Genomic DNA, 18,019 nt, shown 5'->3' with positions numbered 1-18,019 from the left:
TATAAGCACATGTGTGCACGCACACACACACACCTCATGCACAACCAGTGAATGACCATAGCGTGCAGTAACAGAGTTGGCTGAACGATTCAGAGACATCCAGCTCTGAGAGGAGAGATTGAATCTGAGAGAGACAGAAAAAGAGGGAGGAAGGGAGAGAAGAGTAAATAATCATACCATATGCAGTTGGCTCTAAATGTGTTTTTGTTTTTTTTTTGTGCATGTAGACTCACGCTATCACCATCTGGTACTTTGTGTAGTTGAACACGTGACCACCGATCACCCACATGATATCTTCATGCACTACAGCCTTATGGGATGCCCGTGCCAGGCTGTGTCCTCTAAACTCCTCGTGTGTCCAGAAGGAAACATTAGCAGGTACGGACACTGAACAGTCAGGGCCTGAAAAACACACACACACACACAAAAACTAAGAATAAAACTACATAAGCCTACACCAAGAGATGTTAAATGATTACACGTTTTTATTTAAAAATACACAGACAAAAACAAATTGAAAATGCTTTATGGACAGTAGAAGAGCAATCAGAGGAAAGAGAGACATTAATTAAAACAGATCTGGACAGGTTAATACAGACGTACATACATTGATATGTACTACTACTCTAAAATATGTTAAAAGAGCATTTTTTTCTGCCTCTTCTTGTGGCTAACTTTACTCCCCATGAACTGTTTATCTTCTTATTTTATTCCGAATTCAGTTCACAATGTTCACCTATAATAGTACAGTGTCAGCACTGTGGCCTGTACCTCTAAAGGTGTGGATACAATAGCTTTATAAAAGCCTTCCATGCTGTGACAGAGCAAACAAAAGTTATGCGTTCATGGAACGGGTTTTATTTTCACTCCACATGACAAACATGGCATTATATCATGTTGCAAATTTCCACTTGCAAGGCCACAGGAACACAGCACTAGTATGCCTTAAAAAAAAAAAGAGGGAATAAATGGAAAAAGGGAGAGGGAAAGAGAGAGTAAAACACACCATTCTATAGCACACACTGTATATACAATGGTCACTGGTCATTAACAGCGTCATGAGCCATGAGCAAGCTGACACTTTGCTGAACCGCAGAAACAGAACCTACCATTAACGAAAGTATAACGACATAAAAGTTCTGTTTTGCCCATTTTCTGGGAATGTTACTTTTGATTTATTTGCACCTAAACTCAGAGGCTACCCACCTTGCCAGCCAGGGTTGCATAGGCAGCGTTTGTCTTTGATTTGGCAGCGGCCCTGCAGGGGGTAGCCACAGTCTGAGGCACAGTATGGGACATCACATGCGTCGCCTTTCCAGCCCTCCTCACACTCACACTGCACCACGTCACTGGAGTTAGCCAGACGACACACACCGCGACCTGAGCAGTTATTAGGACACATATTTATCCTGAGGAAGGGAAAAGATAAGGGTGAGAGAAAGAGTAATCAGTAGTAATAACTACAGTTAACATGAAGGTTCACGATATTTTAGCAGAGTATTTTTCATTCCTGTGTATAAGAAAGAGGTGGCCGCCTAAGAATCGGCACATCTAAACTCATCGATCAAAGTCTTGGATCTGAAGAGTGCTACATTATATTGCATGAACCTACTGTTTATCTGCGTAACAGAGGACAAATGCTTAAAAAAAAAAAAAAAAAGACCTTTTTTATTTGTTCAAAGTTAGAGGGCCCATTTATCCTTTCAGCAACCTCAAACAGACACATACACGGAAAATGTTGAGCTTCTAATGAATTACTTTAGAGAACTTATGACACATGGTGTGGCTGTCATATTAGTGATTACTGAATTGTTAAATATCATTAGTTTCAGCTGAAAAATACTGTATGTTAGACTGTTAAAATTAAGCTGCATTTAAAAGTGAGCTGGCATTAGAGCTGCCCCATTAGTAGGCAGCTCACTCTCCTCTAGAGCTAAACAGAGCTTGTGGTTTGTGTGTGCGTCTGTGTGTGAGAGAGTGAGAGAGACCCAGACAAGCTGTTTGATGTCCTTCAGTAAGCCTTGTTTTTTTATTTTTTTTATTTTTTGCCTTGTCTATAATGGAGGAGCGTCTGAAGAGTGCAAGCATGAGCGTGTGTATGTAGCGTGAATGGGTGTATGCAGAAGTTCTGTTTGATATTCTTTTGATATTGCACTCCACTGTGCTCCTTTGGGAAGAAGGAGGCCCACCATGAACACAGTTGCTATAGAAACCACACCAATAAGCACCAGAACTCAGCATCAGCAACCTCTCCAAACCAAGACTCCAAATCCTTGGAAAACCTACAGTCCCCTCTGAAAGTACTAAAACAGCAAGGCCTGTCTTTTGTTTTTTTGCTACACTCATTTGGGTTTAAGATCAAAAGATGAATATGACAACAGATCAAAATTTCTGCTTTCTTTTCCTCATATTTACATCTAGATATGTTCAACATCTCACAACTGGTGGCAGAACGCACAATTTTAAGTTTACGGTATTAAACTAAATGGATAATTAAAAAAAAACAGTTAATATTCGGTTGCATAGCCCTTGCATGCAATAAGCTTGCAATAAATGCATCAAGCAGGTGACCAAGTGACATCACCAAACCGTTGCAAATAAAACCGTTGCAAATGATCTGTCATCTGATATTCACCTCAAATGTCTTTGGTGTAGAGCAAAAACCATAGAATTGTTCTCCTCTCTTTATACACTAAAGTGAGCTCCAACCCATTAGCTCTGAAACTGACTGATGGCCTCATCAGTGGGTGATACAACTACTTACTGCTTATGTGTTCGTGATGGATGACTTTCCATTTTTTTCATATGCTGGTTTAATACAGATACTGAGAGAAGACAACTGATCTGTTGGTTGCTTATGAGAAATAGAAAGAGTCTTTAATCTAATTTCCAAGGTATATAGTAAAACTGGGGGGCACGGTGGCTTAGCGGTTAGCACGTTCGCCTCACACCTCCAGGGTCGGGGTTCGATTCCCGCCTCCACCTTGTGTGTGTGGAGTTTGCATGTTCTCCCCGTGCCTCGGGGGTTTCCTCCGGGTACTCCGGTTTCCTCCCCCGGTCCAAAGACATGCATGGTAGGTTGATTGGCATCTCTGGAAAATTGTCCGTAGTGTGTGATTGTGTGAGTGAATGTGTGTGTGTGTGTGTGTGCCCTGTGATGGGTTGGCACTCCGTCCAGGGTGTATCCTGCCTTGATGCCCGATGACGCCTGAGATAGGCACAGGCTCCCCGTGACCCGAGGTAGCTCGGATAAGCGGTAGAAGATGAATGAATGAATGAAGATGAATATAGTAAAACTGTTGCTTTGTAGAACACTAGTGATTAACTCTTCAGCTCACCTGTAGGAGATATTGAAACCTGTGAGGTTGTAGGCTGCATCGCTGAAGAAGTGGAGGAGCGCGTAACCCGATTCGGCCACGACCTCTGGAACGGTTTCATTGCTGTAGTGCTCGGGAACGATCAGACCACTGCAAAATGGGAGCACTAATATTATATTCCACATCAATATATGGATATAAAAAAATGCTAAGCACTTCTGAGTTACCGGTATCTTGAAACTCTTTGAAGTGAAGCTATGGCAGCACTAAAGACATTCAACAGAGGAGGCTGGAGATGCTTGTTGGTTATATGTTCATTCGCTTCTTTGTAATATTGCTCGTAATAGAATGTCAAAGTGAACAGCAGCAGAAGTGCCTTTGATCATGTGAAGGTTTTCATTTTCTTGTCGTCACTTACAGCAGAGATGCTTTTTGATGCTATATGATCATTTCAAACCGTTCTCTTTGGCACCTACTTCATTACAGCGTCGTGTTAAACCTTCGTATTAGTAAGTATTCTCACCATCCTCTTTATTAGGAACACGCCTACATTTATGCATCAGCCAATCATGTTGCAGCAGCACAATACACAAGATAATGCAGAGACAGCTCAGAGCGCTTCTAATGTTCACATCAAACATAAGAATGGAATGGCTGTTGGTGCCAGACACCCCAGTCATATGCACACACTCACCAAAACTGGACAGCTGAAGACATAGGGGGAAAAAGACAGGTGATGCGTTTTCTCCAGCTGTCCAGAGACTGTAGACATGATAGCCTCAGATTATTGTTCTTGGTTAATTGGAGTGGAACCTGATGTGGTCTTCTTAAAGTGGATAAATTACAATAGCAGGCAAACCTTATGTGCATGCTGAGGTAGTTTCTGCTCACCATAATTATAAAGAGCAATTGTACAAGTTCCAGGCAGCTCAATCCTGGTTTGCAGGTGTTTCAGTCTGCAAACCCTGCCCTTTTCCCCACCACTGTCTAGAGAGTGTTCCGAGTTTCTGAAATGCCAAGAACAGCCCATCTACAGTCATGGGCTGATCCCATGTTACAGTCCCAGAGATCACACTGTTCTTTATTCTGATATTTGATGAACCTTGTCAAACTTTCATCTGCGTTCATCTGTGCCGTACAATGCTACCACATGATTGGCTGATTAGATAACTGCTTGAATGTGCAGCTGTAGAGGTGTTCCGTATATAGTGAACAGTGAGGACATAATGGATGGGAAATCATAATGGATTCAAACAGCATGTGGAAAGACACTAAAAAATAAGCGCATATATATATAAACCTTTTTTTTTAGTGTCTTTCCACATGCTGTTTGAATCCATTATGATTCCCCCAAAAAATTATATATATATATATATATATATATATATATATATATATATATATATATATATTTTTTTTTTTTTTTTTCCTCCCACACAAGCTCTCTAAAACAAAAGACTAGTCAGGTGCAGACATATTGGCTAAAGCTAAGTTGTTTTAAATGTCTTTGTGGTTAATTAGTTTTATCTCACACTAAAAGGACCTTGGACCCTGGAGGATATTGAGAGATTCTGTATTGAGAAATGCTCTCAGATTACTTGCGCTGCACTGTATGCTCACTCCAATCACATCAAGCATTACAGCAGACTCGGTGGGTTTGGATGCTGCACAAAGTACTAAACGCAGGAGCTCCAGATATTGTGATGGTTGGTGTTCAAATGTTTTGGTACGGGTTTGTCACTTAAAGCCTGTTTTGTCGGAGATTAAGTTAATTGTCCACGTCTTCTCATGAGTGTTTTGTAAAACCTATCAAGTTGCCAATAATTCACAGTTCACTGTAATTGCAAGGAGTGTGTGCGTGTGATGCATGCATATGTCTGTGTGTGTAAGAGATAGAGAGATAGAGAGAGACAGAGAGAGACAGTGGTTTCTCCTGTTCCGTATTTAAAGCACATCATTGATCTGCTAGTCATTACTGAGTGCTCGCTAATTTGGTTATGTCTTCATAACGCAGACAGACTTGTGGAAACATTTACCCAAATATCCCCCAGTACCTGAATGCAGCCAGCAGAGGAGAGTATATCGAGTCTCCGTCGTATACATATAGGTGATCCCAGCTGCACTCGGTGGCAAAATGCTCGAAGCGCAGCCTCAGTATAGAGTTTGACCTGCAAACACACACAGGCAGAGAGTAGAGGTTTTTTACTTGTCTGGACTATTTTCTGAACTATTGCACACTGTATAGGTCTAGTTAGACACATTCTTTAAATGTTCAAGAGCATGTTTTTACCTCCCAAGTTAGTGCAGCAGTAATAAATAACAGTTCTTCAGCATTAGTGTTTCTCTCAGTTCTTAAAGAGATCTGTACAACATTTAATATTTAATTACTACCCTGGATATTGCCAGCCATCTGCCTCTGTGCTCTTAAACGGTGGGCACTCATGTATACACCTTTATAATTATCCTGATTAATTGAAACCTTACATTTTAATTATAGGGGAACATCTCTTACTTAAAATAACCTCAACCAAATGCTCTCTGTAGCTGCTGCTCCCATTCCAGCTTAGGAACTTCAGTGAATGTATGTTTTAGGGTATTACCATGAAATATATTCATTGTAAAAGAAACTATATATTTCACTCCGCCATCATTATTCTGGTGATCAATTGCACTTTTATTTGAGCTGGAGTTTTCAACATGAGACACCAAACATCTCTAAATAGCTATTAGTTTAAACTGACACTGATATCTAAACATAGTGTACAGTTTTGGCGCTATATGGTTAAAAGATTTAAGTCTATTTAGAGGACGAGTACAAATATAAACACTAGCAGGCTTGTTTATCGTTCTTATACATGAGCTACATCAGTTACCCAGAATCAAGCAGAGCTGCAGTGAAGAGTGGCTTTTGTTTCACTGCAGATCAGCAATTCTGTAAGTAAAGTGTTTTAGTGTGTTGGACCGGTTTGTTGTCAGGAGCCTATACTGGCTGATCATGGAACTCAACAGACATGATTGTTCTTTTCACTCTCAGTGTTGTCTGTAGATGTTTGTCTTCACCAAGCCTGCCTCAGTGCTGCTGGTAATGAAGTCCTCGTGCTGAGTTTATGTTTAAGACGATTTATCATGGATGATTTATCATGGATGATTCCCCCCCCCCCCGTGTCTCTGTCTCTCTCTCTCTGTCTCTCTCTCTCCCTCTCTCTCTCCCTCCCTCCATGTCATGTCTCCCTCTCTTTCTCCCTCCCTCCCTGTCTCTCTTTCAGTCGCGCACTCTCTCCCCATCTCTCGCGTGCTCTCTCCCCATCTCTCGCGCGCTCTCTCCCCATCTCTCGCGCGCTCTCTCCCCATCTCCCATCTCCATCTCTCCCTCTGCCATCTCCATCTCTCTCTCTCTCAGCCATCTCCATCTCTCTCTCTCTCAGCCATCTCCATCTCTCTCTCTCTCAGCCATCTCCATCTCTCTCTCTCTCAGCCATCTCCATCTCTCTCTCTCTCAGCCATCTCCATCTCTCTCTCTCTCAGCCATCTCCATCTCTCTCTCTCTCAGCCATCTCCATCTCTCTCTCTCTCAGCCATCTCCATCTCTCTCTCTCTCAGCCATCTCCATCTCTCTCTCTCTCAGCCATCTCCATCTCTCTCTCTCTCTCTCTCAGCCATCTCCATCTCTCTCTCAGCCATCTCCATCTCTCTCTCTCAGCCATCTCCATCTCATCCCATCTCCAGTTCTCTCTCATCCCATCTCTCTCTCTCTCTCTCTCATCCCATCTCTCCCTCTCTCTCTCTCTCTCTCTCTCCTCTCCCACCCTCTCTCTCAGTCGCCCTCACCATCTCCATCTCTCTCTGTCTCCCTCGATTTCTCAGCTGCCAGTTTCACTTGTCACTGTGTAGGTGTGATAAAATACCATGTATCTGAGCTGGCATGTGACATGGATACACATTACCCATTTATTCCGCCCTGACACAGTGCTTATCACTTAATGAGCTTATCACATTCTGCTTGATTAAACAAAACAGGTTTTAATTTCAGGGTCAAGTGAAACAGGTGAGCAACTCAATCACAGTTGTGCTGTTAAAAGTATCCCAGTGACCACGTCCTATTCAAGTGATACTGATCTAGATGTGGAGAATTTAATTAGATCACCACCAAACTCACAATTTCCTCATTCAGGACAGATACGCTCTCAGTTAAAACAAGCAAACTGGATTCTGGCCCCATCCCTTCTTTAGCACCCATTTCACCAGTTACATTACAAATATATATATATATATATATATATATATATATATAGTGTGTGTAAAAAGAGAATATTATCAAACCATCAAGATCTTTTACAATCTAAAATGCTCTTACAGCCAATGCTGTCTTGTGTTAGAGAAGTGTGTGTGTGTGTGTACACCTATGCACAGGTTGCTTCATTAGAGTAGGACAAGACAGACAAAACATTCAGAAATAAGAGCACACCCTTCTAAAGGGTTTATAAGCTGTTAGACTGAAAAAAATTGAGCTGTTCGGTCGTCTTAGAAAAACAGCAAGGAGAGAAAACTAGTATGGAAAAGATCACAATCGTGGACCTACAAACTAGAGGTCTTCTCGGGTCTAAAAAAATGTACCCGACCCGAAGTGACCCGAATCAATTTTTACCCGAACCCGACGTGCATAATTTATTTATTTTTTTTAAGAAAGACCCGACCCGAGACAAACCCGAAAAAATTAGACCCGAGTCCGACCCGACGGCATTTTTTTTTTAACCAGACTGGACCTGAATGTTGCATAACTCTACACTAAAGTAACCGCTACAGCGTGGATGCAAAATTTATAGACAGGTCTGTTTCAACGAAAATTAGCTTAATAAATAAATAAAAACACCACTACACTTTTTTCTCTCTCTCTCTTTTCTCTCTAAATAAATAAATAAAAACACCACTACACTTTTCTCTCTCTCCCTCTCTCTCTCTCCCCCTCCCTCCCGCCCTCTCCCCCTCTCCCCCCATGCTTACCGCCAGCAACACGTCACCAGCCACATGTCTCAAGTGGTCTTGGCAAAAAGAGGAGAGGTTGGAAAAGGACTCTAGTCGATGCACACACGAGATAAAGTAGCTCGGGTCTTCTCGGGTCCGTTCGGTAAAAACACATTCATTTTAAATTACCCGAGACCGCTATTATTATACCCGACCCGTGTCCGAGGCACACGTGAAACTTTTAGACCCGAACCCGCTCGGGTCTCGGGTCGGACCTCGGGTTTTCGGCTCTAAGTGGACCCATGAAGACCTCTACTATAAAGTGCTTTTCTGTTTGTCTAAAACACTTTTTCCTCATTTCTCATCGTGTTAATTGGGAATACGTTCTGAGTTTAAGCGAGTATCCCTATAAAGACTCGGATGTACTTGTGCTGCATTATATTTAGATGTTTTCCACCAGATTTTCTGTAGCTGAATAGTAAATGGAGTGCAATATGGAGTGTATAACCTCATTACGTTATCCCCTAGGTAGGGCTGCACCAGTTTTATGGAATAGGATTCACAAGGTTTTGCCTTTGATTGTGGCAAAGAAACCTTTGTTTAAAAGAACAAAACATACCGTTATTAATTGCGTACGTTACTTTAGCTGGATGTGACCACACGTTCCTTGCAGATGGTGCTGTTTAGCAGGAGTTATAAAATCATCTCAAAGTTATAAATGAAACCACGAATATTAAAGGATGGTTAAATAAACAGGTGTAGTCTCAGTTCTTCTGCTTATGGTAACTTGCTAAACTGGCTCCATGTGTAACGTGTCCCTGAACGGATTTGAGCAATACTGCACAAGAAGCCGTGACTCCTTCACCACATTCAACTGTTTCATATATTTAGTCATTCTTCATACATTCGGTTAGGACTACTTCCTTCCCTAAATCTGCCAACAGACATTTGGGTCAGAATCTGTGTAAACATGCCTACTCGCATCTTACTGCGATGACGTGGTGGACTGTGAAAAGTATCGATAAAATGGAGGTGAAAACAAAATTAGAAAAACTACTAAGGATATTTTGCTAGATAAAGTTATGTTGAGAAAGTTCGATGAATAGCTGCTTTTAAGCAATGACTTATTTATAAGCAAACTACTTTGAGTGAATATATTACTGAAGCAACAGAAATGACCCGTTTTGGGGTTTTTTCACACCTTGACATCTAACAATACATGTTGGAGCTGGAATACACAGAAGTGTAACAAGAAGAGCAACAAGGAGGCAGAGCAATTACATGTCTTGAAAACTGCAACAACACACAGCTTCCAAAATGTTAGAAAACAATGTAATAGAATGGTCATAATGCCCTTACTAGCTATTGTTACTAATAACTACAAGGGTGAAAACAAGAATTTGCTAGAAGACATTATCCAGTTCTCTGACCTTAATTCATCTAATTCATTCTGGGCATTTAAGGGGACGTCGTGTCACAGAATTGAGACTCTGTTAACCTGAACATGGAGGCGCTGCCCGGCAGGCTGAGCTCAGACAGATAAACATGTCCATTCTAGGCAACTCCTTGGGATTGATGTAGAGCTACAGAGAAGCAATATAAATTACAAAAGTATATTATCGCGCGAGCTGTACAGCTTGTAAAACTTCTTAGCCGGTTTTACTGATAGATTGTTATATGAAATGGGCGCAGCTTAGCCGGAGCAACTCAGACCAAAATGGTTCCTCCAGAATGCTGGTTAGAACTGTTGGAAATGTGTTGGTAGTATGCACAACATTATAGAAAACAAATTCTGGCTTGTGGTTAAATCATGCAAACATGAAAACATGCAAACTACACACACAGGGCAGAGATGTGAATCAAACCCTGCACCCTGCATGTGCAAGGCAGCCACAGTGCTACCGCTTAAAAAAATAATTTTTGTGTATGTGTGTGTGTATATATTTATTTATTTATTTATTTACACACTCCTGAACAAAATCTTGAGACCAGGGAAAATATTAGAAGTATTCGCACTGGTGGATCTTAACTAGGTTGTAAGTTCTTCCTCAAAATGCCAAAAGAAGAAACAACAGCAGGAGACAAAGAAAACTGCATTTAAACTCAAACAGGCTGGTCATCAGCTCATCAAAGGTTTAAAGCCTTTAAAAGCAAAAATATGGCTTTAACGTCATTGTCCTTTAGACAGTCACACTGTCATGATCTCCTGATGGCATGGTGTCCTGTTTTTGAATGGAGCAGGATTGTTGAGCTGTACAAGCAATGGGCTCTCGCAATGTGCCATTGCTGCTGAGGTTGGACGCATTAAGACAGTTATCTTAAAATATCCTGAGAGGTATGGTGTGGTAGACCCCAAAAAATTTCACCTGCACTGAGCCGGAGGATCCGACGGACGGTCCACGAAGACGCGGTCCGATACTCGACCCAAATTAAGGCCATTACTTATTACGAGTGCTGACTGTAGCCCAATAACCACAAGATGGCATCTGCGAGAGAAGGGCTTAAAGAACAAAAAACATCTTTGAAATCCAGGTCTCTTCCCTCACCACAAACTTGCCTGTTTGGTCCTGTTGGTTTCCAACTATACTGGCACGACAAGGAGATCCCACTGGAGATGTCTTCTACCCAGCACAGTGGAGGAGGGTCCATAGTGATCTTTGGTGCTTTTTCCTTCAATGGGAAAATAAAGCTTCAGTTTGTGCAGGAGCCTCAAACTTCGACTGGCTTTGTGAACATGTTGCAGCAGGCATCCCTCTTGACTGTGTGGTAATGACTGGGGCTTTCTACATGACAACGCTGCAGTTCACAACGGCCGCCTGACAAAGGACTTCTTGTAGGACAATAACGTTGCACATCTGGGCCATCCTGCATGTTCCCCTCATCTAAATCCCCTTGTGAATGCTTGGGGATGGATGTCAAGGGAAGCTTACAAAAATGGACATCAGTCCCAGACCGTGGACTCCCTTCGTTAAGCCATCTTCACCACACGGAGCAACGTTCCCACGTTGGGACTAATCACTACTGAGTCCTTTTTACTCATTACATCCTGTTTGAATTTAAATGCAGTTTACAATAAGTTGCAAATCTCTATTTTTGTGTCTTGCTCCTTTTTCTTCTTTTGACATTTTAAAGCAGTTCTTACAACCTGGTTATGATGAAATGCAAATACTTGGAATGTTTCCCCTGGTCTTAGGAATCTCTTCAGGAGTGTATATGTGTATACGTGTGTGTGTGTGTGTGTGTGTGTGTGTGTGTGTGTGTGAAAAAGAGTGGGTAAAAGTGGTACTCACTGCCCCTCTATGAGCCACGTGCACTTGGTTTTGTGTTTGTAGTTCCCTGGTCCATCTGTCAGGTATCCAGAAGGTCCAGTTAGCCTGTGAACACAATCAATAACAATCCCAGAGTAAACACACCTGAGAGGACTGAGAGAGGAAAAAAATAAATAAATAAATAAATAAAAACACCACTACACAGAGCAATGAGCAAAGTTCAGTTGAAATAGCTGCTGTGTAATTGACCTCATAAAAGTACATCTCTGATAACACTTTAAACAGAGAGAAACACACAGTGCACTGTATTTATTTACTCAGCAAGCTAGAAACAATAAACACCCGGCGTATACTGATTTACGAGAGGACGGATCACTATTACGTGTGCACAAGGTTGTGTAATTGTATAAGAGTTTAACAAAGTCCTATAAACACACCAATAAAAAAACAGCAATGTTGGCTTTATTGCACACATCACCGGACTACACCTGCATGACTAAATGTTTCTGTAAAACTTGCACATGTTTCTGTGACATCATCAGTCAGAAGTGTCTTATTTCTGTAACGAAGGTATAGATAGCACTTGCACAAAAAAGTGTGTGTGTGGTTTGGGATGGGAGGACAATTTGTGACTCGAAAGACAAACAGTAAAACTGGGCTTTGGGGCTGGTTTTAATCACAAATCAAATAATGTCCTGAATCAATTCTGCCTATCTTCTTCTATTTGTCTGCATATTATCTCCATATGAACACACCAGCTTTGTGACCAGCCTATGATGAGTCTCGTTGCCAAATTCCCAGACTAGATTTTCTCTAAACCGAATGAATTTGGTCAAACTGCAGATTCTGAATGAACTCTTTAAAGGTGTCCTAAAGTGTACGTCAGTCTGCATGCGCAGGATTCGTGTAATCCGATCCAAAGTCATGTGAACTGTGTTGTAGAATAGCGCCGATATTACGGGTCCACTTTTTGTATACTCAACATTTCATAGGTTGTCATTCAGGCACAAGGATTGAAACACATTATCCATTGGTAAAACACATACACCATAATGCGCTTACTCGTCTTCTAATATTACTAACATTACAGTGTGCATTTGTATGTGTATATATCAAAGATTTCCCTTTTTTTCCCCCTGTGTGTGCGGCCTGCATCCTTAAAAATTCTGGACTTCACTGGAGTTCTAAGCCACATCCTACATTTGCCTCAAAATCATAGTTCAATGCCAATCTGACCTTAATTATTTAAAACAGATGGAAACATGTACTAGAACTAGACGTGCAGAATGTAGAGCTAAAATGATTGCTCTGATTTACTGAGTATTAATTCAATAATAATAAAAAAAACAAAAAAAAAAACATTAAAATTCTGTTTTGAAGCTTCATGTTGTAGGATCTGTACATGATTGATCTATACATTAGAGTCCACAGACTGCACTAACTGCTGTTGCACAATGAGCCAACAAGCTGAGGATTTTGATTAGACTGCACACGAGACAGATGATGAAGTAACGACCACAGACGTTGGCTTTGGGTGCAAGAAAAAAAAAAGCTGATAGTATTTTGTAATAATTTCAAACTAGATCATAAATCTATAGGTTTACACAGAGTTTGCTTCCCACTACAGAACAATGTCTATACTGCTGGACGCATCTATACCATACAAACTGCAGAGCAGACAAGATGCTGGCAAGCGTTATGCTGACTAGATGCAATCCAGTGTCTAGAAGTGGTTACTAAATACAGTATATCGAGTTATGGTGAAATAGCGTTCTCTATGTGAGCAGGACTGTCTACTCTCAGTAGGCCCGAGTAGAAATCTACAATGTTTGTTGAAATTGATTTGTCAGAGTAGGAGAGCTATTCTACTGTGGGATTATTCCTTCTGTAAGGATTCTATAATAATATTGTTAATAATAAATAATTAATAATAATAATAATAATAATAAATATTAATAATAATAATAAATGTGGCATGAGATAGAACTGAGATCTGTTCACTGCTCTGATGGTGAACGTCCATGGTTTGAATCAGAGCAGGACGGTGTGAGTCTCATGATAAAATCATGACAGCTGGCAACCCTGAAGTACAAGCTTAAGTCCTGTTCTGTTAATTATCACAAAAGCAGAGTCACAGTGAATATGTCCCTCACCACACACACACACACACACACACACACACACACACACACACACACACACACACACACACACACACACACACACACAAAACAATATTTCATACCTGATTGCTTGAGTGGTGATCCACCAGATAACCAGTAGAACACTCAATTCCTAAAGTCATTAACGGTTGTAGTCAACATGAATCTGTGCACTGATTCCAATAATCAGACCCATAACTTTTGGAACTATATTCTTCTGTTTAATGGATTATTAAAAAGATCACCCAGCTTGTTCAATCGAATGATTATTTCACTCAGATTACCCTTAATCTGTATACCCTATTGAGGTGTCTCTGTGAATGCTTTTCATTATTGATATCAGGCTGCACCTAAACTATATGCACTTTTTCACAATGCTAAACTTTTACCCTGAACAGTTCGGAGCTTTACCACACCTCTAACCCAAGACTGGGACACTACTTCTATAAAGATTAATGATCTAACCAAATGGATGGAGAATAAATCCCTGCTAAGAGTCCTCACACTGCTTCCACAACGGATGTAAGTTAACAGTGCAACAGGAAATAAGGCAGGAATGTGTGTTTCATCTATTTAAGGACGCAGAGGAAGGAGACTGAGAGCCCACAAGTGAGTGTGCATGAATGAGAAAATGGGAGAGTGTGGAAGTGAGTGAGAGAGTGAGTGTAGGAGTGAGGGCGGGAGTGAGTGAGGGCGGGAGTGAGAGAGTGAGTGTAGGAGTGAGGGCGGGAGTGAGTGAGGGCGGGAGTGAGTGAGGGGTGGGAGTGAGTGAGGGGTGGGAGTGATTGAGGGAGTGAATATAGGAGTGAGGGAGTGAATGTAGGAGTGAGGGAGTGAGTGTAGGAGTGAGGGAGTGAGTGTAGGAGTGAGGGAGTGAGTGTAGGAGTGAGGGAGTGAGTGTAGGAGTGAGGGAGTGAGTGTAGGAGTGAGGGAGGGAGTAAGTGAGGGAGGGAGTGAGTGAGGGTGGGAGTGAGTGAGGGCGGGATTGAGGGTAGGAGTGTGCGCAGGAGCGAGTGAGGGAGTGTGTGCAGGAGCGAGTGAGGGAGTGTGCGCAGGAGCGAGTGAGGGAGTGTGCGCAGGAGCGAGTGAGGGAGTGTGCGCAGGAGCGAGTGAGGGAGTGTGCGCAGGAGCGAGTGAGGGAGTGTGCGCAGGAGCGAGTGAGGGAGTGTGCGCAGGAGCGAGTGAGGGAGTGTGCGCAGGAGCGAGTGAATGCGGGAGACAGCGAGGGAGTGAGAAAGTGAGGGAGCGAGAAAGTGAGGGAGCGAGAAAGTGAGGGAGCGAGAAAGTGAGGGAGCGAGGGAGCGAGAGAGTGAGGGAGCGAGAGAGTGAGGGAGCGAGAGAGTGAGGGAGCGAGAAAGTGAGGGAGCGAGAAAGTGAGGGAGCGAGGGAGCGAGAGAGTGAGGGAGCGAGAAAGTGAGGGAGCGAGAAAGTGAGGGAGCGAGGGAGCGAGAGAGTGAGGGAATTAGTGAGGGAGTGAGCATGTATAATAGTCAACTGCACTGAGCGGTAAATTGAGTTACAGAATTTTGAATGTAGTAATAGAACTACAGGAATAAAAGAACATACAGGATTATTCTTCAGCATTAATACAGGATACACTCCCTCCCTCCCTTTATCTTTTCAATGGCCCACTTTCAGTGAGAATACGACTTTTATATAATGCTATTAATGGCTGATGTCTGAGGAAAGGGGAATGTCAGCCATCACTAAAATGAGCCAACATCACTTACTGCCCTGTGTGCACACACACACACACACACGCGCGCGCGCGCACACACACACACACACTCAATTGGGGAGATGCCATTTCTTCAGTTTACATTCAGTTACATGTATTTGCACCATAATGTGTCTTTACAAACTACAAAAAGATTTCTGTGAGCTGCAGTAAGATGATTTGTGCAGTGTGTATAAACATTTGTCCTCAAGCTCAGTGTCTCACCTCAGTCAGGACAACTACATGCATTACTTCCACACAATACAGAGGTGTCTCACCTCAGTCAGGACAGTCTTAGTATCTCTGTCCACCTTGGAGCTCACCCCACACTGCACAACATTTCATTCCCAACAACACTTCACAAACACACAAGCACCAACAAGCCGTGTTTCCAGCTGCCATCAAACCTAATTAGGGTCAAAACAACAGCAACAGACTGTATGGTGTCCGAGTGTTTAGTGCTGTGACAGCTGACAGAGACACAACTGTTCCTGACAATCCCAGTACACACACACACACACACACACACACACACACACACACACACACAGTCCATTTTAACGGTCAAACCTGATTAGAATCCAATACAAGAGTCGTTCAGGAACAGCGTGTTATCATTACACCTACACCTCCGTGAACAGTGTGTACACAAACATCACGACTCATCTATGAACCTTAAACACGTCATGTATTGAAAATACAATTTGAACTCACGACACAAGAATAAAGCCCTAAGTTTGCAGCAGACGAGGTGGCTGACAGTGTTTCCTGTGTGCAGGATCACACCATGAGGAATACTGTAGCTCACACGGACAGTCCTGTCGCGGCTCAGCACTGTATTGTGCTGCTGTAAAGCGCGATGTTCGTGTTGTGTCTCTCACCTGAAGCGGCCGCCGCAGTGTTGGCACTGCTCCTCTAACCAGCCCGGCTCACACACGCAGCTGCCGCTAGCCGGGTCGCACCGGCCGTTCACACACGGCTTGTCGCACTCTTTGGCCTCGGCGGCTGCGGACAGTCCAACGAGTCCCCCAACAGCAGCAGAAATGAGGATAAAAGTCCGCCATTGTGGCCGGCGGAGGCCTGAGCGAACCAGGCCGAGCAACACGCTCCTTCTTCGGCCACGGGCCCCGCGAACCTCCCCGGTCATGTTCTTATTCGCTAAAAAAAAAACCAGCTGACACAGTTTGAAAAAGCCTCTGTTTTTATCACTAAACGACTGATTATAAGTGATGAGGAGGAAAAAGGCGTTTTGTGCTGCCGCGGGAGTCTGCAGTGACCGTGTTGTCAGACTTTTATCTCTCCTCTCCATTTACATCTTAGCGATGCTTATCGCTGCGGTATTGAGACGCAGCCGGAAATGACGAAGATACGGAGCGATGCGGAAGTCCAAAGTTGCCCGGAGAGAAAAAGGCTCCGTCCCAAATCACTCGCTACAACGCAAACTAAGCAAGTCATGGCTGTTCGCGCACTATATAGACATCCTATTTAGCACGACAGTATGCGATTTAGGACAGGACTAAAAGTCTCAGTCATTGTTGACGGCGCTGATAAGAACAGAGCAGGAAGAATCCCATAGAGATGTTTTTATTTGTGAGGTGAGACACCGTTACTTCTCCTTATAGCGTTTAACGCGTTCAGTATACATTAAAACTTATACGTTTTAATTCCATTATGTTACAGTTACACGTTTGAGCAAATCAAGAAATAAAACTTAACTACTTTTGACGAAATAATTAAAAAAACATTTATTTCTATTCAAACCCTAAATGTTTGCTCGGTGTGGATTTTGCCCCTGATTTCAGGGTTAATGCAAACTTTTAAATAGACACGTGAGGGAACTGGAACTGGAGAAATTTAGCACTTAATTGTGGCTTTTTTTCCACTGGAAATGATTCAGTGGCTGATGGATAGAAGTGCACAATGTCAGCTTTCACATTTTGTACACAACTGAATCAGTCCTCAGTCATTTGTTGATTAGCTTTGTGTCAGTTCCACCTGACTTTAAGCACAAACCAGAATAAATCTGCATTGCTAGTGTTTCCTGGTGAAAGCAAACCATCATAAAATGTGTTAAATAAACAAATCAGAGACACTAAATTAAACCTATTTATTGTTTTTGTCTGGATTTGATCCAGGTGATTAAGTTTGGCAGGAAGCTTTTGTGTTGTAATGTTTTTATCGAGCATTTGTGATTATTAAAGAAGAAAACAAAACAAATCTCAAACAGCGACACAAAGCCACCCTGTGATTTCTTGTTCCTCTTTCCTTTCTTTTTTAGATACAAGTTATATTTAATGCCTGTATTTAAAAAGAGGAACAGATGGTGTTTTATGGAGAAACCAAAGTTTAAGAAAGACTTTATTATAACAATAAAGACCTAAAGTGTTTTGAAGTGAAGAGCAGGTGTGTGTCTGCTCCTGGTGTGTGTTCACGGTGTGTGTGTGTGTGTGTATAAGAATAAATTCCTGCAGGGAAATAAACGTGTATTTGGGCAATGGACTAAATGTTATTGAGTTATAATGTTATAATACTGTATAGGTTAATATTTAGTAGTGTCTTTTTCACGCTTGTCTGGACACATTATTCATGGCT

At 42.2% G+C, this 18,019-nt stretch overlaps 1 protein-coding gene across 2 annotated transcripts in view; it reads right to left on the bottom strand.

The window, feature by feature from the left end:
- The window catches only part of atrn (attractin), a 52,826-nt gene extending 36,037 nt beyond the window's left edge, over window positions 1-16,789 (bottom strand). The window contains exons 1-7 of one of the 2 annotated variants that reach the window (XM_060872258.1): window positions 16,309-16,789; window positions 11,570-11,653; window positions 5,372-5,485; window positions 3,339-3,467; window positions 1,207-1,409; window positions 234-402; window positions 34-124 (exon numbers count right to left, since the gene is read on the bottom strand). In XM_060872258.1, coding sequence (XP_060728241.1) covers window positions 34-124; window positions 234-402; window positions 1,207-1,409; window positions 3,339-3,467; window positions 5,372-5,485; window positions 11,570-11,653; window positions 16,309-16,736 — 1,218 coding nt within the window. In that variant the 5' untranslated portion in view covers window positions 16,737-16,789. The remainder of the gene's footprint in view (window positions 1-33; window positions 125-233; window positions 403-1,206; window positions 1,410-3,338; window positions 3,468-5,371; window positions 5,486-11,569; window positions 11,654-16,308) is intronic. The other variant, XM_060872259.1, reaches the window with a different exon arrangement.
- Between the last annotated feature and the right edge of the window lie 1,230 nt (window positions 16,790-18,019).

The sequence above is a fragment of the Tachysurus vachellii genome, chromosome 6 (assembly GCF_030014155.1).
Source record: "Tachysurus vachellii isolate PV-2020 chromosome 6, HZAU_Pvac_v1, whole genome shotgun sequence".
NCBI classification, from domain to species: Eukaryota; Metazoa; Chordata; class Actinopteri; order Siluriformes; family Bagridae; genus Tachysurus; species Tachysurus vachellii.
Note: the sequence above shows the minus strand (reverse complement) of the source record. Positions and strands in the feature narration are given on the sequence as shown.